Source organism: Leptonychotes weddellii, chromosome 5, assembly GCF_054177405.1.
Source record: "Leptonychotes weddellii isolate Sample4059 chromosome 5, ASM5417740v2, whole genome shotgun sequence".
In the NCBI taxonomy this organism is placed as follows: domain Eukaryota; kingdom Metazoa; phylum Chordata; class Mammalia; order Carnivora; family Phocidae; genus Leptonychotes; species Leptonychotes weddellii.
The window spans coordinates 72704598-72727110 of NC_138373.1; the positions used below are offsets into that span (position 1 = coordinate 72704598).

The 22513-nt window shown below is 42.8% G+C and overlaps 1 protein-coding gene across 1 annotated transcript in view; it reads right to left on the reverse strand.

Moving 5' to 3' along the window:
* The window catches only part of LPCAT3 (lysophosphatidylcholine acyltransferase 3), a 38883-nt gene extending 26587 nt beyond the window's left edge, over positions 1-12296 (reverse strand). The window contains exon 1 of the mRNA XM_006737867.3: positions 12060-12296. Within this exon, the coding sequence (XP_006737930.2) occupies positions 12060-12210 (151 nt within the window). The 5' untranslated portion in view covers positions 12211-12296. The remainder of the gene's footprint in view (positions 1-12059) is intronic.
* Between the last annotated feature and the right edge of the window lie 10217 nt (positions 12297-22513).

The window sequence follows — 22513 nt, forward strand, 5'->3', positions numbered from 1 at the left end:
ATACCAGCGGGTGTGAAGTGGTATGTCACTGTGATTTTAATTTGCATTTCCTTAATGACTAATGAGTTAAGCATTTTTCTGTGTGCTTATTGGCCATCTGTATGTCTTGCTTAGACAAATGTCTATTCATATCCTTTGCCCCTTTTTTAATTGAGTTATTTTACTTTTTATTATTGAGTTATAAGAGTTCTTGATATATTCTGGATACTAGATCCTCATCAGATACATGGTTTACAAGTATTTTTTTATTTGGTGGGTTATCTTTTCATTTTCTTGGTAGTATCCTTTGATGTACAAAAGTTGGAAATGATCTACTTCTTTCTATATCAGCATCTCAGTATCACTTGAATATCTGGGAAGAATTTAAAAACATTTTAAAATTGTATATTTTATTTTTTATTTTTTTTAAGTAGGCTCCACACCCAGCATGGAGCCCAGTGCGGGGCCTGAACTTAAAACCCTGAGATCAAGACCTGAGCTGAGATCAAGAGTCAGATGCTTAACCCACTAAGCCACCCAGGTGCCCCTAAAAATTATATATTTTAGAATAAAAAATACTTTATCGAACAAGAGGGTTAAGACTTGAAAAAACTGGGAGCTTTTGGTGATATGATGACCTGGGTCCCCATAATTATGTTAGGTTATTAGTATAAATAATATAAATGCATGCCATCTAGTTCCTAGTTTTGCTTTTGTTTACTCTTTCATTTTTAAAAAATTATTATTTAAAAATAATCTCTACACCCAACACGGGGTTTGAACTCACAACCCCGAGATCAAGAACTGGATACTCTACTGAGCAATCCAGCCAGGCGCCCCTGTTTACTACTCTTTCAGAAGAACTGATGAAGAATTAAAAAGTGGAGTCAGATTATCCTTTGGCTAGAGAATGAGGATTTCTAGAAGCACTTACGGTTCAACGTTTTTTGTCAGGGCCCCAGTATATTTGTACTCGAACTATAATCAATCTTTCCCCCTTTTGACAGAGGTATATGCCATAGGAGACTTACGGGGCACCACTCTAGCTGGCCTGCCTGTTGGCTTACAAACAGAAGCTTTGTATTTATGGACAGTGATCCAGAGTGGTGTCCAAGTCCCTCTGAGTTTAGAATTGCTATCATAGCAGAAATTGGAAACTTCATAAGCTAGAAGGCATTTACCATGTCTACGTGGATGTCACTTCTCATTACAGCATACACAAATCCAGTGATCAGAACTTTAACCTCCTGGGACCTCATATCCTCTTCAGATCTGCACACGACATGTGCACATGAATCCGTTATTTTTCTTTTATAGTGAACTGCCTGCAAAATTACTATCTCACCATTTATAATTTTATTTTTATTTTTTTAAAGATTTTATTTATTTGACAGTGAGACAGTGAGAGAGGGAACACAAGCAGGGGGAGTGGGAGAGGGACCCTGGAATCATGACCTGAGCCGAAGGCAGACGCTTAACGAGTGAGCCACCCAGGCGCCCCTATAATTTTATGTAGCGGAATGACCACGTAGGCTTTTCTTATGAAAATGCCATAGCAACATGAATACTTGGTACATCTTTAATTGACAAAAGCTTTTTATTTTTATTTTTGATTTAAACTTAGCCTATGCTTAGAGTGGGGCATTTATTTATTTTTTTTATTTTTATTTTTTAAAGATTTTATTTATTTATTTGACAGAGAAAGACACAGCGAGAGAGGGAACACAAACGGGGAGTGGGAGAGGGAGAAGCAGACTCCCCGCCGAGCAGGGAGCCCGATGCGGGACTCGATCCTGGGACTCCAGGATCATGACCTGAGCCGAAGGCAGTCGCTTAACCAACTGAGCCACCCAGGCGCCAGAGTGGGGCATTTAAATAGTCAACTTGATGACTTCATGTGAGCCAAGAACAAAACGTGGGTCTGATCATTTTTGGCCTGATCTTCTACCTGCTTTCTGACCAGTGTCCTTATAGTTAGAAAGCAATGGCACTTCTACCAGAAGCTTCTATCACTAACAACTTTGGTACATATGGTGCGTAGATAGAATACTTCATTCAAGGTGTCCGGAATTTAATGAATCTCACTTTTTCTTCAAAGCCAGTGCTTGAATAGAGAGGAACTTGGATTTAAAAACCAGTCCATTTTAAGCCCAAAGGCAATTCTTATCCAGAAATTACTTATCCTTATTTTTAGTGTCTTACTTGCTACCTCCCTTTCTCATTTTGAAAACTGGGAGAAATAAAGATGCATACAACATCTTTTGGGCTGCATGAATCATGGACAGGCTTTGAAGGTCTCTAGGGAACCACAGCTGCTTCACCACGAGAACTCCAGGCAGGTCCTAAATTTCCTGGCCCTGGACTTCAGCAATTGCTGAAAAAATGTCAACACACACACACCACCCCCCCACCTTAAAAACTCTATGCTTGAGAAGGGCAGTTTGCTTAGAACAGCTTTCCCTGGCAGCTGCAACTAGGACACCTCATTTTTGTTAAAGCTACAAGTCACAGTTTATTAACTGTATTCAGAAATGTGAGTCAATCGATGAAGAGAAGGCTGGAGTGCTCCAGGTGGCTGACACAAGACAGAAACGGAAAAATGGAACTAGGAGTCCAACCACCTTATGGAAAAAATTCCTCCATATTTAACCTTCTCATCAAAAGTGTGAAACAGACGGTGCAGGTAAGGATATGAGTTAGACAGCAGAGATGACAATGATATCATTGTTATAATAATATTAATAGTAAGAGTAAGAATAATAATATTTGAAGAACAACAAGTGATGTTAGCAAATGGCATTTCTAACAAGTTCCTAGGACGCAAGCCAGGACATGCTACGAGGTGCCCATGCTGCTGGTCCCAAGACCACAGTTGGAAAGGGAGGAGAGGAATATTTCTTGAGGGAAGGAAGGCAACAATTATTTAAAACTCCTTTAGGGGGCGCCTGGGTGGCTCAGTCCGTTAAACATCTGCCTTTGGCTCAGGTCACGATCCCGGAATCCTGGGATCAAGTCCCTCGTGGGGCTCCACACTTGGTGTGGAGCCTGCTTCTCCCTCTCCCTCTGCTTGTGTACGCTCTCTCTCTCTGTCAAATAAATAAATAAAAATCTTAAAAAACAAGACAAAACTACTTTGGGTAGGATTGGTCAAATGTTTACACATTTTATCTCATTCAGTCCTCACAGGCTCCTATTGAGCTTCCCAGTTTGCTCCCCCAACTTTTCCAGAGCAGAGGAGAACAAACACATCCAAACCACAGGTATGTCAGAGTGGTTCTCTAGAAGTAAGGCATTTCTTTGACGACTACATTATTTTTAAAAATTCGTGTAAATTTTGCACTGTTTCCAAATATTGCTGCTTGTTATGAATTAAATCCAATTTAAATAACTATCAGATAAACTGCTTAACGCTTAACTTCAATCCTTTAGCAAAACTGCCCTTTGGGAACACGAGGAAATGGATGGTTGAAGTTTAATAATTAGTCAATGGTGATGCAACTAGTACATATTTAATCCAAACACAATTTGTACCTGGACCAGCAGGTGTCTGAAGACAATGCACATCCTATTATCTTACTCCGTCATTTCACCCCCACCTACCTGAAAGGTCTGACAGGTTTTTCTCTATTACTCCTTTCTGGATCCTCTATTGTTCTAATCAAACTGGACCACTTGCTGTTCCTCAGCTTCTTCTCGCTTTTCCTGATCTCCACATATATGTTCATTACTCTCTGTAGCTGGAAAGATTCCTCTCTTATCTCTACCTTACTAAAATCTTCTATAACCTTTAAGGTCCATCTAAAATACCATTTCCTTTTTGAAGACCAATCCCGTTTTTGAAAGGCTGCTGCACCAAACACATCCAGTGAGTTCTGATGGCTGCCCATACAGATTTAATGTCAGTGGGTATGTAATTAGTTGTGCTGCATTAGCTTGTGCATATAATTTAATGGGCCCAAATTTCCACATGCCTATAAATAAATGCTTCTATAACATTAAAGTTATACTGGCATTCAAAACATGAAGTTTTGGGGCCCCTGCGTGGCTCAGTTGGTTAAGCACCTGCCTTCAGCTCAGGTCATGATCCCAGGGTTCTGGGATCCAGCCCCACATCCGGGCTCTCTGCTCAGCAGGGAGTCAGCTTCTCCCTCTCCCTCTGCCCCTCCCCCCTGCTCATGTTCTCTCTCTCTCTCCCTGTCTCTCTCTCTCTCAAATGAATGAATAAAAAAATCTTTAAAAAACAAACAAACAAAAAAACCAAACCAAAACATGAAGTTTTGTGCAAAGTAAGATATCGGGAGTGCAGATAAAAAGGAGATGAAAAAATTCATTTAAAAGAAATCGCCAGGGGTGCCTGGGTGGCTCAGTCGGTTAAGCGTCGGACTCTTTTTTTTTTTTTTTAAAGATTTTATTTATTTATTTGAGACAGAGAGAATGAGAGAGAGAGAGCACATGAGACGGGGAGGGTCAGAGGCAGAAGCAGGCTCCCTGCTGAGCAGGGAGCCCGATGCGGGACTCGATCCCGGGACTCCAGGATCATGACCTGAGCCGAAGGCAGTCGCTTAACCAACTGAGCCACCCAGGCGCCCAAGCGTCGGACTCTTGATTTCAGATGCCGCACTGGGCGTGGAGCCTGCTCGGGATTCTCTCTCCCTCTGCCCCACTCTCCTCCCTCTCTTAAAAAAAAAAAATCTTCAAACAGAAAGATTTAGATTATGTTAAATCTGTGGCTATGGATTAGAATAAAGTCTCAAAATGTAGAATCTACTTAGACTTCTAGAACTGGAAGAAGGCCTGAAAGTTATCTAAGACAACCCCTTATTTTCTAGTAGTAGACTTTCTGGACCCTGTTTTGTATCATGGTCAGAAGTTGCATTTGTTTAGTTAATGCCGTTTAATATCTATCTAGCTTGGCTTTGGTCTCTTTATATCGTAATTTCAGTGCTACCTGAAGAAAGCTTTTTGCACTGAATAACAAATTTAGTTCTGAAGGCCAGACCTGACTTTGGTCCAAAGGGAACTGAACTGCAGGACCTACTTTGATTTTAAAAGTTGTTAACCTTAGTGATGCTAACCTGAACTTCTGAGAAATGAATCCTTACCCCCACAAGTGCAATTTTTTTTTTAAGATTTATTTGAGAGAGAGAGAGAGAGAGGAGGGGCAGAAGGAGAGAGAGAGAATCCTGAAGCAGACTCCCTGGTGAATGGGGAGCCCAACATGGGGCTCAATTTCACAACCCTGAGATGAAATAAAGAATCAGCCGCTTAACCGACTGAGCCACCCAGGCACCAACCAAGTGCAATTTCTAATCAGTCTAACGTCCAAGCCACAGTCACCGCCAACACTAGAGGAGAACACTCCTACTAAGCAGGTGGCCATCTAGTCCATTTGGCCAGCTCCAGCTTTGGACGCTGAGAGGTATTTCATATGCTGACTTCATCTTGGTTTACCCACATAAGTGAAGAGAAGAGGACACCAAGGGCATTTATCTTTTCCACCCCCACACTCTCTTCGCAATCCCACTGTGATAAAGAGCAGGGACTTTAGAGTTAGGTAGAAACAGGTTTGACCTTAGACAAGTTACTTAACCTTTGAAGACCCCAGTTTCCTATCTGCACAAGGGTGAGGATAACAGTACTTTAATTATCTCATGGGTAACTTGGGAGGTGTAGGTGGGATATTGTTGAGCACTTCGGACAATGTCTGATGCACACCAAATCTTTCATAAATGTCAGCAATTGTTACTATCGACCAGGTGTGGCAAATGTTAACACACTCCGTCAACAAGAATTGGGTCCTCTTCTCTCTGTATAAGCTTTTCCATGGCATTTCATGCCCTCCCTGATTCAATTATGATACCAACACTGACTCCTAAACCCGTATCTGTAGTCCAACTTCTCTCCTGACCTCAAGCTTGGGTTTTCACAATTCTTAAGACACCTGGCAGTGCCCTGGGAATCTAGAGCAAATCCCAAACAAGACCATTACCTGGCATGACACAGTATCTGACGCTCTTCTTGACTTCTCTGCATTTGTGAGATATCATTATCTTTCCAGTTACCCAGGCAGAAGGACCGAGTTGTTTTTGTTTTTGTTTTTTTTTAAACTGCTTCTTTATCCTCCATTTAATCAGTTGCCAAGTCATTCATTCACATGCTCACTTAGTCAACAAATACTTCTTGGGCCTTTTCCAGAAGCCAGGTACGGTGTTCAACTCTGGGAATAATGTGGTGGGCAAAACTGACATGGTTTCTGCTCTCATCCACAAATACGGAATTACCAATTGGAATATACAAGTGGGAGAAAATTTTAGTCGGTATGAGAAAGTGCAACCAGAGACATCATATAAAATGAGAGTCAGGAAAGATCTCTCAGATCAGAGGAAGTGACAATCTGAACTGAGACCCGAAAGATGAAAGCAGTCTGTCAGGTGAATAATGAATGAAGAACATTCTAGGCAGCTGCATTAGCACGTACAAAGGCTCTGAGGTAGGAAAGCGCTTAATGCCTTTCTCTGAGGAACTGAAAGAAGGCCGTGTGGCTAAAAAGTTGTGAACTTGCTTGAGATGAGGCTGGAAGAGCAGGCAGGGGCTTACTAACCATGTACGGAAGACTTTGAAGGGTTCTGAGCAGGAGAGGCACAGGATCGGACCACTTTGCTTTGGGAGGGGCAAGAACAGAATTAGAGACCAGTTGGGAGGCTACTCGTGTGGTTCTGGTGACAAATGGCCAGCAGCTGTGGTGATGGAGAAAAGGGGATGTCCTGGAGACACAATTTGGCTGTGGTATTGATAGGACTTGGGGACTGGGATGTGGGGAGAGACTGAAAGGGAGGTGGCAAGGCTGATTCTTAAGACTTCTGGCATGAGCAGCTGTGTAGATGCAAGTGTATAGAGAAGCTACCTTTCAAAAGATTCTGTGTTCCTAAAATACCTCACACGAGATCCCTATTTTCCCCTCTTGGTGCAACCACCTTGCCTCCAAGTCAATATACTATCTGGACCATTATTCTTTCTCATTGGTTTCTCTACTTCTTGTCTCTGTCTCCTTCAAATCACCCCATGCTGTGTTATCTTCCTAATACAGCTCTGGTCACATTATTTCCCTTTCAAATACCTCTGATGGTTTCCCATCACCTACTTAATTAAGTATGAACCCTTTGCCTTGGCTTCCCAGGCTCTATGACCTACCTTTCCAGTCTTTTTTTTTTTTTTTGAGCGGGGGAGAGGCCGAGGGAGAGGGAGGGGGAATCCCAAGCAGGCTCCATGCCCAGCACAGAGCCCAAGTTGGGGCTCCATCCCGGAACCCCGAGATCACTACCCAAGCCAAAATCAAGAGTTGGATGCTCAACTGACTGGGCCACCCAGGCGCCCCTCCAGTGTGATTTCCACCTCTTCTCTATTTAAGTTCTGTTTTAGTCCAAGTGGACTACTTCCTGTTTCCTGACCATGTCACCACACATTCCTACTTCAATGCCTTTGCTCACACTATTCCCTTCGGTCTTACCATCTCAGTCGGCTGGAACCTTAATTCAGCTTTCAAAGTTCATTAAAGGTCCAATCTTTCAATCTCATAAAACTTTGTAATTCTCTTAGAGCACTTAGATTTCTGCCTTTTATTGTGATTATTAAAGTACTTATCTCCTGCCCATTCCCTACACCCTAACCGTAGGCAATACTTTGGAGTGCCTGGCTCGATTACTCACACTGCACCAGTGCCCTTGTCCTTGCAGGGTCAAGCGTAGGGTTTAACTCACAGTAGATGCTTTTTTTTGTTTTGTTTTGTTTTGTTATGTTATGTTAGTCACCATACATTACATCATTAGTTTTTGATGTAGTGTTCCATGATTCATTGTTTGCGTATAATACCCAGTGCTCCATTCAGTACTTGCCCTCCTTAATACCCATCATCGGGCCCACTCATCCCCCAACGCCCCTCCCCTCCAAAACCCTCAGTTTGTTTCTCAGAGTCCTTAGTCTCTCATGGTTCGTCACAGCGCTCACCATAGCACATATCCTCCCCAGTGTCCATCACCCAGCCACCCTATCCCTCCCACCCCCCAGTAGGTACATTTTCTTGAATTTAGGAACAATTCGTGTTATTGATGAGGGAGCAGAAGGCTAGCTGAGGACAAAATTGACACCCCTCAAGCTCCCCCCTCCAACTATCTTAATGTTAATGCTTTGCTAGAGGTAAAAACAACCTTAGCTTGATAATAGCAAGGCCTCCAGTATCTTGAGGGTCTTCTTTAGCATATCAAAGTCCTTTTGGACACCTCCCATTTTCCTTACCTCCCCCAATTCCCCAGTATATAATCGGCCACTCCTTACAACCCAGGTGCAGCAGCTCTTTCTGCCCATGGGTCCTGTCCCCGTGCTTTCATAAAATCACCTTTTTGCACAAAGATGTCTCAAGAATTCTTTCTTGGCTGTTGGCCCTGGTCTGGTCCTCACCAACATTCCAAAACTACATCATTAAGTATCCTAAGGAGTGATGAGGCCCCAGGTGTTGAAAGGTAGGTTATTTTTCGGTAGTATTTGCTAGCACCATAGCAAAATTCACCCTCTACCAAATTCCCGGTGATCTTACAAAAGACAAACATACACATATCCCTTCAATGGAGTTTTCTGGCTGTTCAAAATAATCCAATGCAGCAGTCCTCATAAGCTTATCCTTTCCCTGAAGTACTGAATATTTAAAAATTACAGCCTCTAACTCAGGGTTTTTCAAACTACTTGTAACCCAATAGGTCATGAAACTAATTTAGTGGGTCATAAGCAATACTAAAAAACAAAATAGAAACCAGCTACACACACAGCTTATATAAGTATAAGTAATGTTCCCTGAAACTTTTGTTTCAAATACATATATACATATATATATGTACTGGGTCATGATTAAAACATATTTCTCACCATGGGTCCCAGTCACAAAAGTTTGAAAGGTACCACATTAATGATCTACTGCCTACCCCAAGATGAGTACACAGAACCCAAGTAGGAAAAGTAATATGTTAAGAAAATGGCAATGAGACGATCTAATTAAAAGTTATTCACACTTGGGTGGGAGGATGGGTTAGCCTGGTGATGGGTATTAAAGAGGGCACGTTCTGCATGGAGCACTGGGTGTTATGCACAAACAATGAATCATGGAACACTACATCAAAAACTAATGATGTAATGTATGGTGATCAACATAACAATAAAAAATTTTTAAAAAAAGTTATTCATACTTTAGGGGTGCCTGGGTGGCTCAGTCCATTAAGTGTCTGACTCTTGATTTTTAGCTCAGATCAGGATCTCAGGGTTGTGAAATCAAGCCTTGCTCTGCGCAGAGCATGGAGCCTGCTTAAGATTCTCTCTCCCTCTGCCCCTGCCCCACTCTCCACCCCAATCACTCTCCCTCTCTAAAAAACAAAACCAAAAACTCTCTTAAAAAAAAAAAAGGTATTCACACTTTAAAACGTGAATGTCTGATACATCTAACTCTTCCCTTGGGGTGTCTGCATTAAAGTGCCTTTAACCCAGATTAATCGTGAATTAGTAGAAACTGGGTCAGAATCATTTTGGACTACAGGCCTTCTTGGTACATGTAAAAAGGATTTCCTCCAGTATCCCAACTCCCCAAGACAGGGCAGGTTCTGGAACCAGGAACTCCGTTGCTGAAAGGCTACCGGTCTCTAGGTTACAATACACAGAAATGGTAATACCTTTGTAAGGAGAACATTTACAACCAGAGTGCACTCTTTCTTCCATGCACGTGTCAAGCTTATCAATTTATGTTTGCATGTATATATTTAATCCATACCTAGAAAACACAATCCTATGTATCCACGAGGAAGAGCTATGCTTGATATGAGGCAACGTGAAGCCCCAAGCTGATCCAAACACGAGAAATACTGAATTACTGAAGGCAACAACACATGGGAGATAGGAAGGGGGGGATCTGGGAAATGGTAGAATGGCAAGGGGGTTCAGGAGTGCGGTAGGTGTATTACACCAAGTGTTTATCACTTGATGACTGATGGTAATGGGAGGAGAGTAGAGGGGAAGGATATGGAGAAAACGATTTCCCAGTCAGTTGTATGCCCCATGATAGCAGAGCGGTAGCTCACCAGGAGTGCACAGGCAGTATTTGATTACGTCAGCACAAAAAGGACAAATTCCAAGTCCTAATTCCAGCCCTCGCTCCATTTAACAGCTTGCCCCTAATAATTTGTTGCTACTTGTGTTACGTTCTCAATTTATAGTTGAGAAATCAACAGTGAGCTTCCAAACGAATGAATGTAAACACTCTTAATTGCCAATTACAACCCCAACAAATAACTGGGTGAGAAACAAGGCTCAAGGACTAGACGTTCAAAGCTGCTGTGGCGTGAAGAACCCTAGATTGGGGGTTTTGATAAATCTGGGTTAGATCTGAGAGATACTGAGGTGCCCTTCACCTCAAAAATGTTACAATTCTACAAGGGAGCGGAAGGTGACCTTTAGTTGGAAGAAAGGAAGATCAGCTTGGTTTTATATGTAAAAGGCAAGTAACAATTATATTAGCTGCTAGGATTATTTAAATATAAATTAATGCCTCTCACATTATCTAGATCTAGTTAACACCCTTTGGTGATATTATATGAGCGAACACCCTTCGGTGATATTATATGTCAACGTCTCTACTGACTACTGGATACATTCCAAACTTCTTTCTGGCATTTGAGGCATTCCACATCTGCCCAACTTTTATGCCAAATTTCTTATGACTCTGATCTCTAATCTGCTCTTGTCCCAGTCCTGTTTGCTTAATTCTTCCCCACTCCTACTCTCCTAAACTCCCATAACCTTCATAAAACCTTCCAACTACTCAAATATTTATGCATCAAATCTTGACCTCTGAATTCCTACAGGACTTTACAAGCTGTCCTATTAGGTAGGCATTACTGTCCTCATTTGATAGATAAGCAAACTGAGGCCCAGAGGGATTAGGTGACTTGTCCCACAGTTTGCAAGCAGCAGCAGGGCTGGGTCTGACTTGCTGGCCTTCCAAGTCCACACTTTTTTTTTTTTTTTCTCATTGTGCCATGCTGCTTCCGTGTGTTAAAAAACCATGGAGGAAGGATGCAGGAAAAAAGCCTATAAAGCAGTTATAATACAGCCTGTTTTGACATAAAGTCAGACACATCACATCCTTTGAACCATATGGGTAATTAACTCTTGGAGTAGCATAGTTGTTTTTTTTTTTTTTTTTTTTTATTTGACAGAGGGAGACACAGCGAGAGAGGGAACACCAGCAGGGGGAGTGGGAGAAGGAGAAGCAGGCTTCCCTCTGAGCAGGGAGCCCGATGTGGGGCTCGATCCCAGGACCCTGGGATCATGACCTGAGCCAAAGGCAGACGCTTAACGACTGAGCCACCCAGGCGCCCCGGAGAAGCATAGTTTTTAAAGGGGGTTGTCAGTCTTGTTTCCCAAGCCCAGTATTAAAATGGTATCCCAGGATAAATGACAGGTGAGTACGGTTAAGAGGGGGGAAAAAAGCAATATGGTATAAGAAGAAAATATCAGAAACAAGACAGAAAAGAGAAGAAAGTGTAATATAAGCTGGCAATGCAGAAAAAGACTCCGAATATGGAAGTATAGAATACCGGGCTTACGGGCCCACAAAGCTAGTATCTAAGTTAGGGGGCTTATGCCTACCGACAAGAAGCGCGCATGTGTGAGAGTTGATATTAATAACAGACAGCAGTACACACGGACAGAGAGTAGAACTCAAGAGAGAGACAAATAAGGATAGGTCGTGGGGACACAACACAGGGCAGATCAGGGCATGATGAGACAGTGGTGGCGCCAAATGAGGGACCAGAAGGGTACAGCAGGGGTCAAAGAGAAAGGTAAAGAGGTTCAGAGGGCACGGCGCCCCCAGACTCGAGGAAAGACTTGTCTTCCTCTCGATAGCTGGTTGGCGTGATTTAAGATTCACATCCGCACCCCACAAAGCCTTCCTGGGTGCTCCGGAAAGTGAGGGGGGGGGGTCACGGCCCCATTCCCCGGGGACTCCGCGAGGGGGCGGAGCGAGGCAGGAGGGTCCTTACCCATAAAGATGGAGATGATGAGCCGCAGCGCCTGTTCCGACGCGCCCAGGGACGTCGCCAACTTGTTAAGGCTCAGCTCCCCGAGCCCCCACCGCAGCACCCTCGCCAGCTCCGCCACCGTTCCCACGTCCCCCTCAGCTGCGGACGCCATCTTTGCTCCGGGCGTCCCCCAGGGACCCCCCCCAGCTCCGCGCGCCCCGAATTGTGGGCACAAGGCTGTAGCTTCACCCCCAATTCCGGCCCGGAGCCCGCCCACGGCGTGCGCATTGGCTGCGGGCCCGCCCAGTGGCTCCAGGTTCCCCCGGCTATTGGTCGGTCCGAGCAGGGGGCGGGGCCTAGTGCAGCAAGGTAGGCAGAGGGCGGGTCTGAACGTTTGTAAAGCAAAGGTGACTCCCGCCGAGAATGAACGTGGGGCAGGCCGGGGGCGGGGCTTGGAATTGGGAACTGGAGTTGCGATTGGCAAAGTCTAAAGCCGGCAGCGAGGTGATTGTACAACTCGGTTCTAACTGCTTGGGGGAGGAGTCGGTGAGGGCGAGTGTCCGGCCGGCTTGTGCGCTGCCTTCCCATTGGCTGAGGCGGGAGCAGGCGAGAGTCGGGGCGGGGGGGTGGGGGCGTCACCCGACCGCGAGGTTACTCTCGGTCGCCGGCGCGCCGGGGTTACTGGGGCAAGTAACGGAGAGGGCGGGAATTCCTGGAGCAGCTTCGCGAGCGCCTCCTAACGGCACCTCCAGGCCGTTCTCAAACCGTTAGGCACGCCGCCTTCACTCCGCAAGGGTCTCGGGAGAGCCCAGCGCCCCAGAAGTTTGCTCCTTTTAGTTCATGCATCTCTTTTCACGTAATTTCCTATATTAAACCCTCACCTTCCCCCGAGAGGCGGGGGAATATACAGTAAATTTGCATGCTTTAGACTTTATACTAATGGTATTACAGTGAATGGATCATTCTGCAGGTTGTTTTTATGCTCACTATCTTTATTGAGATATACTCATGGTTTTACATGTAGCTCACATCCATTCATTTTACAGTGATGTAATATTCCATTGTATGATTATACTACGTTTAATTTTTCATGGTCATGTTGAGGAATACTTGGATCATTTCCTATTTATTTATGTATTGTTTTATGATAAACATTGCTGCAGTGAGCATTCTTCTTTAAGCAAGAGCGAGAGTTTCTCTAGGACTGTGACTCCAAACCTTTTTTTTTTTAATTAACTGAGATCTCCTATAAGAAACACATTGCTATCCAGTATACACACATATTCATACACTAGACAACAAATACATATAATACTCATACAGACATACCCACAGTACATGTTGCCATACTATGTGTGTGTTCTCTGATACTTTTTACTCTATTTTAATTCATTAAAAAATTGCTCATCGGGATCCACTTACTTGATATCAATACCTACCAGTAGTTCATGATCCTCATTGAGAAAAGACTTCTCTAGTGTTTGTAATCAGGAAGGGAATTATGGGTTGTAGGTTATGCACACTTTTAACTTTACTAGATTTTGCGAAATTGAAGTGTTTCGCTAGATGTTATTTAAGATCCTTAAAATGTCTGATTTGCTGAATAAGTAAAATATATTTGTTAAAGCATCTAGCCAATTAGACCTTGTTTAAAAATGTAGAAAGTTGCGGGACGCCAGGGTGGCTCAGTCGGTTGAGTGATCGACTCCTGATTTCAGCTCAGGTCTCAGGTCATGATCTCGGGGTCCTGAGATTGAATTCTGCCTGCACGCCCACCCATAGGGCTCCACAGGAGAATCTGCTTAAGATTCTCTCTCCCTCTCCTTCTGCCCTGCCCTCCCCCACCCCACTTGCACGCACATGCACACATTCTCTCTCTCAAATAAATAAATAAATCTTTAAAAAAATGTAGAAAGTTGTTTTTTCTTTGTGTTCTCCAACTGGATAACATGTTTGCCCCTTCTTGTGCTTCTGGTGTTCCAAGAGAAGGATGGGCATGGGACAGAGGCTGTGTCCATGTTGACACAACAGGTGTCTCTGTTTTCCTTTCTCCTCAAGTGTTTGGTCAGCCACATTCTCTTCATTCTTCCTACTGCTAAAGTGCAGCACCTCTTTCTCCAGTTACAGTGACTGGTGAGTGGAAGAGAAAATTATATGGCCTCTCGCTTTGTAATTCAACACACTCATTACAGGCTTACTAAGTCAGGTTCTGTGCTGGACCCTCAATACAAAGATGAATAAGAGACAGTCCCTGCCCTCAAGAACCTCTGTGACTAGTGAGAAGAGAGATGTGAAGAGATAATTATAAAACTAAGTAGAAGTGTTTGTGTAGAAATAAACAAAACGTATTAGTGAGATCACTCTTCTCTTATTCCTGCTTTTCCCTGTCCTTTCCTTCCCTCTACAGCAATCTCAGTATGTCTTTCTATTTCTCCCTCCCTCCTTCCCTTCCTTCTTTCCTTCCTTCCCATTGGCTCCTTGATCTCTGTCTATTATCATTAGTTGGGTTTCCCATCTTAGAACACCTTGGCTTTCTCCGAAGTTACTCCCCTCTTTTTCCTTTTCCTCCCTACCATAATTTTGTGAAAACAATCTCGCTTTCTCATGATGGCAAAGATGGTTGGTACTCACTCAATAACCATGCATGTGCCTACGACTTCTCAACTCCCTTGCAGTCAGCTTGGGACAATGTGACTAGTTATGGCAGATGGACTATAAGCAGGAATGAAGTGTCATTTCCTGGTCAAGGTGGTAAAGAGCCAGAGTGACTCCCAAATGTCTCTCTTCCCTTGCTATAGTCTTTGCAGAAGCCATATGTTCTGTAAGGCATTGTTATCAGGTAGAAGGAGCTCTAGCTTTGACTTGTTTTTACATGTAAAAAATAAACCTTTGTGGTGTTAAACCCCAAGATTTAAAGTTACTGCTTCAACTTACCCCAATAACACGTTAGCCCACCAGTCTTTATTTCCATTAAAATTTGGTGTTCATTTTCACTGTTTATGAAACTAATCACCCAAAGACCACAGACTACTCCTTAATAGTTATATTTACTTTCCCTTCTCTGTCTCAGATTTTTAATTTCCAAGAGCTCTTTTTTTTTTTTTTTTTTAATTTATTTGAGACAGAGAGAATGAGAAAGAGAGCATATGAGAGGGGGGAGGGTCAGAGGGAGAAGCAGACTCCCTGCCGAGCAGGGAGCCCGATGCGGGACTCGATCCCGGGACTCCAGGATCATGACCTGAGCCGAAGGCAGTCGCTCAACCAACTGAGCCACCCAGGCGCCCCTCTTTTTTTTTTTTTTTTTTTTTATGCTGGAATAACTTCTTTTTTTCCAGCATTCTTTTTTTTTCTTTTTAAAATATTTTATTTTTAAGTAATCTCTACACCCAACGTGGGGCTCGTACTTAGAACCCCAAGATCAAGAGTTGCACGCTCCACTGACTGAGCCAGCCGGGCACCCCAGCATTCTTGTTTTATGTACACAATCTGCTATCTTAGCTTCCTGAGAACGTAATTAGGGATTTTGGAGGAAGGTTTCTTCTTTTATTTATTTATATTTGTCATTATCCTTTTATTCCCTGCATTTTTCCTTTTTCCTCTGGATTTTTGTTTTCTTTTTGTTTCTTTTATCTCTTTTATGATGGTGACTGTCCTTTCATATACAAACAAGGAATTACAAAGTTGATCGGATATAGGGATGATTGGATATATATTGGGTAGAGCTTGCTGACTGAAAGTGATTGGGCTGGGAGCCCAGGATCCTTTCCGTTGAGAACTCCCAAATGTCAGTATGTGGAGGGTTTACTCTTTAGGATACTTCTGTTTCTTCAGAGGAAACTGCCAGTCTCCTGCCAGGAAGGCATGTACCTGTTTTTAGCTCCATATCTCTCCCTTGTTCTTTGCAGTGCCTACTGTTCCAGAGTCCAGAGTTTCTCACATCCATGTTCTCAGATTATAGCATCAATTATCTGCCTGGTGCTGGTGGGGTTGGGTATTTACCTAGCTGTGACTGGTGGGGGAGGGGGCTTGAGTCCAAGCTTTCAGTCCTCCAATTTTGACTCCTGGTCAACTACTGCCCTCTGCTGTATTGTCTAGCTCCCCTCCCCCACCATCTTTCCATTGTCCAAAAATGTATTTAAATGATTCATCTGAAACTGGGGTGCAGGGGTGCAAGAGCTCCCGGTTCTGGGGGACCCAAACAGACTAGGTCTAGCCTCTTGCTGCTGACAAAATCCAAAGGCACCGAGATGAGTGGTGGTGAAACCGGAAAGGAATTTATTTCAGTGAAGCCAACACTAGGAAGACACAGGCTAATATCTCAATGACAGTCTCCAAAGTGCTGAAACTACGGCTAGGCTTATATAAGGCAAATGTGGGACAACGGTCGGTGGGTACAGGCAGGCGAGCAGTAAAGGCTAGGTCAATCATTACCTTAGAGTCAATCACGGATGGTTGGGGTCTTCCTGGCTCTGGGGATTTTGCTTGAGAGGGGTAGTTTTGGTTCCCATCACAGGATGTTTTGTTCACAGGGTCTTTTGCCTGAGTTAAGCTGGAAAGAAGAACTTAATCAGAAAGTTTGAGGTCAAAATGGAAGTAGTTGAAGTCCTCTTTCACCTTCACTTTGTCCTTATAGATTCATATCTTCCCCATTTTACCCTTCACTATTATTTTAGTGGGATCTTAGCTAAGTCAATCTGCCATCTTTATCAGTAGTCTGTCTCTTTGATTTAAAAATATTATGGGGCGCCTGGGTGGCTCAGTGTTAAGCATCTACCTCCCGCTCAGGTCATGATCCCAGGGTCCTGGGATTGAGCCCCTCATCGGGCTCCCTGCTCAGCAGGAGGTCTGCTTCTCCCTCTCCCACTCCCCCTGCTTGTGTTCCCTCTCTTGCTGTCTCTCTCTCTCTGTCAAATAAATAAATAAAATCTTAAAAAAATATTTTTTTCTGGGGTGCCTGGGTGGCTCAGTTGGTTAAATGTCTGACTCTCGGTTTTGGCTCAGGTCATGATTGATCTCATGGGTCATGGGATTGAGCCCCGTGTCTCAGGCTCTGTGCTCAGTGAGGAGTCTGCTTAAAGATTCTCTCCTTCTGTCCCTCCCCCATTGCTCTCTCGATCTCTCTCAAATAAATAAATAAAATCCTTAAAAAAATATTTTTCTAAATGGTCTACTTTAAAAATACTTTGAAGATTTTATTTATTTATTTATTTAGAGAGTAGGTGGGGAGGGGCAAGGTGAGAGGGAGACAGGGCATCTCAAGCAGACTCCATGCTAAGCATGGAGACCCACAGGGGGCTTGATCCCACAACCTAGAAATCATGACCCTAGCCAAAATCAAGAGTCAGACGCTCAGCTGACCAAGGCACCCAGGTACCCCTAAAAAATACTTTTGGATAACCAATTTTTCTAATAGTTTTATATCTTTAAAGAACATACTTAGGCATCTGTATTAGTCTGAGTTGTGCAGAGAAACAAAATCAGTAGTATCTCTCTCTCTCTCTCTCTCTATCTACTTATCTGGAGTCTGAGAAGTCCCAAGATCTGCAGTCAGACCCAGAAGAGCCAGTGGTATATGATTCTGAAGGCCTGAGAACCAGGAGAGCCAATGGTGTAAGCTCCAGTTTGAGTCTGGGTCCGAAGACAGGGGAAGACTGATGTTCCAGCTTGAAGACAGGCAGAGAGAGCAAATTTTCTCTTACTCAGCCTTTTGTTCCATTCAGGCTTTCAAAGGTGTGGATGAGGCCCAACTCCCTGGGGGAGGGCAATCTGCTTTACTCATTCTATATATTTAATCTTTTTTTTTAAAGATTTTATTTATTTATTTGAGAGAGAGAATGAGATAGAGAGAGCATGAGGGGGGGAGGGTCAGAGGGAGAAGCAGACCCCCTGCTGAGCAGGGAGCCCGATGCGGGACTTGATCCCGGGACTCCAGGATCATGACCTGAGCCGAAGGCAGTCGCTTAACCAACTGAGCCACCCAGGCGCCCTAATCATTTTTTTAAAAAAGATTTTATTCATTCATTTGAGAGAGAGAGAGAGACAGTGAGAGAGGGAACACAAGCAGGGGGAGTGGGAGAGGGAGAAGCAGGCTTCCTGACGAGCAGAGAGCCCGATGCAGGGCTCGATCCCAGGACCCTGGGACAATGACCTGAGCCGAAGGCAGACACCCATCTATTGAGCCACCCAGGCGCCCCTACATATTTAATCATTAATCTCATCCAGAAACACTTTTACAGACCCAGAATAATGTTTAACCAAATATCTGGGCACCTTGAGGCCCAGTCAGGTTGACATATAAAATTAACCATCACAAGTCTATCTCTTGTCAACTTGGTATCCATATGCATCTCCTTAAACCATACTTATTCTCCAAAGAAAGACAGCGGCAAGGTCATATTTCCACCTAACACAATACAACAATCCTGTGTACAACTGAAAACAGACCAACCTCTTCATCAGAAGAGGAGGTAAAGTCATTGAATGACTCTTCTCCTTGATATCTCATCACTTAAATACTATGATGTAATATAACAAAATAAGGAGGAATATTCATGACGATTACAGTCTTCATTTCTGTAACTGGTCACATGGTCATAGCTGCTATTTGTTTTTTTTTGTTTTTTTTTTTTTTTAAATATTTTATTTATTTATTTGAGACAGAGAGAATGAGAGAGAGAGCACATGAGAGGGGGGAGGGTCAGAGGCAGAAGCAGGCTCCCTGCCGAGCAGGGAGCCCGATGCGGGACTCGATCCCGGGACTCCAGGATCATGACCTGAGCCGAAGGCAGTCGCTCAACCAACTGAGCCACCCAGGCGCCCTCATAGCTGCTATTTGTAACTACCTTCTTCTGTTATCTATTCTGTATTCTCTTTGCCTTCAGCAAGCACCTCAGTTGATAGTAGTTCTTTACCTGGTGGAGTTGATGTAGGAAAGATTTTAGGGTTCAAAGCCGACGGCCAAGAAAGAATTCTTGAGAACGTCTTTGGTGCAAAAAGGTGGTTTTATTAAAGCATGGGTTTTATTAAAAGCAAAACTCAGAGTACAGTGGCCTATCCAGCCTGGGGGAAGCTGTGGACACAAGTTAGAACCACATAGCCGTTGGGTCCCGTTAGGAAACAGTCATCCAATTCTGGACCTCCTTTACCTGCAGTCAAGATATCAAGGGCTATTCAGTTTTGGAGGGCCATCTTTTGAATTTGTGTAATAAAAGACGGTCCACTGTCACTTTGTAGGGACCAAGGGAGTCCAAATCTAGAGACAATTTCTCTTAGCAAAGTTTTTGTCACCTCCATGGCCTTTTTACCCAAATAAGTAGCCTGGTGTAAACCCTGTATTACCTGCCATTGGTTATTTTTAGGTAAAAAGATTTTTCCCTCATTATTAACAAGTCATTCCTGTGCATTTTTGAATATCCTCATTCCTGGGCTACATGAATTTCTTGGTCTGAATAGACTGGACTTATGGACTTTACTGGAGTTAAGACTGGCAAAAGATTAAATACTTGTTTATTTAGTGCTGCCTTCTTGGCTGCACGGTCTACTGAATTGTTTCCTTTAGATTCTAAGGTTATACCCTTTGGATGTCCTTCGAGGTGAATTACAGCTACCTCCTTAGGTAGGTATACAACCTCAAGAAGAGTCATAATTTCAGGCCCCTATTTGATTAGGGAGTTATGGCTTGATAATAATCCCCTTTTCTTCCAAATTGCTCCATGGGCCTGTAGGACTAGGAAGACATATTTGGAGTCAGTATAAGTATTAATTTTTAAGGCTTTGCCAATTGCAAAGCATGAGTGAGCGCTATAGCATACCCAGCTTTTCTTATTCCCTTTGCCATCAGTAAACGAACTGTCTGCATTTTCAATAGGGGTATCTTTTAAATCTTGTTGACTAGAATTAACAAGATCAATAACCTGTGAACAGTTATGCTCTATAGAAGTATGAAGGTCAGGTCCAGGCAAAAGGGTAGCTGGGTTTAAAATCTGACAGGTTTTAAGTATTATTTCAGGCATATCTATAAGCGTAGCCTGGTATTTAATAAGTGAGCCTCCCATCATCCATTGGTGGCCTTTGGTCTCTAAGACTCTATACTCTGGACCTGATGTGAAGTCATTACAGTCAGGGACTGTCCCATAGTGAGCTTTGAGGCTCTTTCTACTAGGAGGGCTGTTTTATGTTTGGCTAAAGCCTTTACTTGCAATTTTATATTAATAGAGGTGGCTTCCAGGATAAATATGACTAAGGGATAAAACCATCAAGAAGCCCTCTTTGTTTGAGGTCCAGCCTTAACAATGTCCTAATTACAAGGAATCACTGGCAAGTGGGAAAAGACTTGTCTCAAGAGATGAGGGCATCCTCAAGGGCATCATCCAATCCAATCATAAAGAAAGTGGGGTCATCCATTATCTCCACAAGTCCATTGTTAATCCCACAGAGTGGGGTACGCTCTGGCTTTTAAGGAGCAACTTGGTCAAGGAATGACCACATGGAATTGGTCAAGGTGATAGCTGAGTTATACAATTGTTGGGGAATCAATCCCATTTTTCAGCTGTTCAAATAATCATATGCCTATGGGGTCCTGTTATCATCGTCACAGAATAACAAGCAAGAAGATTGTCTACACATGAGCTATTGTGGCAATTTTTCTGAAGTTTACCTCAAGTTGTCTAGCTTAGGTAAACAACATTCAAAGACAATCAGAACTAGAATTTAACATCTGCAAAGGTATATTATTGAAACATAATTTTTCTCTCTAAAACCACCCTTATTTCCAGAGAGAGCCAAATCAAGACCAATTTATTTGTAAAACAAGTCCAGTTTTAACAAATTTGGCCTAATTATTTACATAAGCTCAGCAAGAATAGCAAATGGCCATATAGATCTTTTAAAATCTGCTTTGCTGGGATGCCTGGGTGGCTCAGTTACTTAAGCGTCTGCCTTTGGCTCAGGTCATGATCCCAGGATTGAGCCCCACACTGGGCTCCTTGCTCAGCGGGGAGTCTGCTTCTCCCTCTGCCTGCTGCTTTCCCTGCTTGTGCTCTCCCTCTCTCTCTGACAAATAAATAAATAAAATCTTTAAAAAAATCTGCTTTGCTGGAACTTTTAAAAGGAATCTAGATTGAACTTTTAGTGGCCTCAAGGCCAGAAGCCAAGCCAAATAGTTGCCTTCAGACATGCCTGCAATACCCATAGATTTGGGTGAATTCCTTTTCATGAGGTCCCCAAAGTATCCTGAGTTTCCTGCACCTGCCAGGATGTGCATTCTTTACTCACCTGGTTGAGGCTGCTGGGAACTCTGTAAGCAAGGTATCAGGCCAGAAGTTCCAAGGGGCTTTACGGCTCCATGTTTCATAAAGTCAGTTAGTTTCTTAAAGCTGTTTTGTCATACCTGAGTCTATGCATGTCTCTCTCAAATATGACATTCCAGTCAAAGCCTTGGTAAAATAACCAATGTTTCCAATTGTGTCCTGTTACAAGGAGAACAGATTCTTATTGAACTTATGCAAATAACTATGATTACCATGGAAGAAAGAATACTTACTGAGACCTTTTGAATTTCAGAAGGTTTACCTAGAAAAGTTAAATGTTTCAATTTGTTCACAAATGAATATCATATTTCTGTAAATTATAGATATCTTAAGAGAAAGTTTTCTTAATCTGGAAGAGTAAACATTAGAGAACCAGCAATGTTTCGAACAAGAATCACAAAACCATAATCATCTTTTTAGTTCATTTAGTCCCATGTTACTAATTCTTGTTCAGTTTGAATGCAGCCTTTCAGTTAGTTCTGGAAATTCTTACGCATTTCAGTTTTATGATCTTAAAGATATTGAATAAGTTGTCCTATAAGTCCTTTATATGAACCTCCCTAAAGATGAAACTCATTTTGCAAGAGAATAAGAACAATTAGAAATGACAAAAACTCAGAAATGGACATTGTTAATGATCTGAGAGTTCATTATGATGCAATTGACAAGGAAACTCAGCTATTTCTGTGACACATACACTTCAATAATCAGAATATCGAGTGATGACCTTATACCAGAACGTAACATACCAAATAAACAAGTCTAATTAGTCAATGAGACTTTGTTCATGATTTAAATCTTGGGGAAGTTTGTTAAAACCTTAGAAAGTTTTAAAACATGTGCCTAAATAGGATTAGGGATCATTAAAGACCTGATAAAGACAAAACATAGAAACTGGTTTTTCTGGGCAGGCAAAGAGAAAACAACTGTTTACATTTTCTTTTTAAGAGCCAACCAACAATTCAAGAAAACTTTGTCTTTTTTAACACAGAGAAAGCAGACTTTCAATCTTATACCAGTGTACTTTTAAAATCTATTCATTTCAATATTAGTCCATCCTGACCATACATACATAAAATTGCTTTCCAAAGTTTTCCCATCACAAACCTTCTACAGCTTTCCTTTGCATTGAGATTTTGTCCCAAGCCATTTCCCTCCAAACAACAA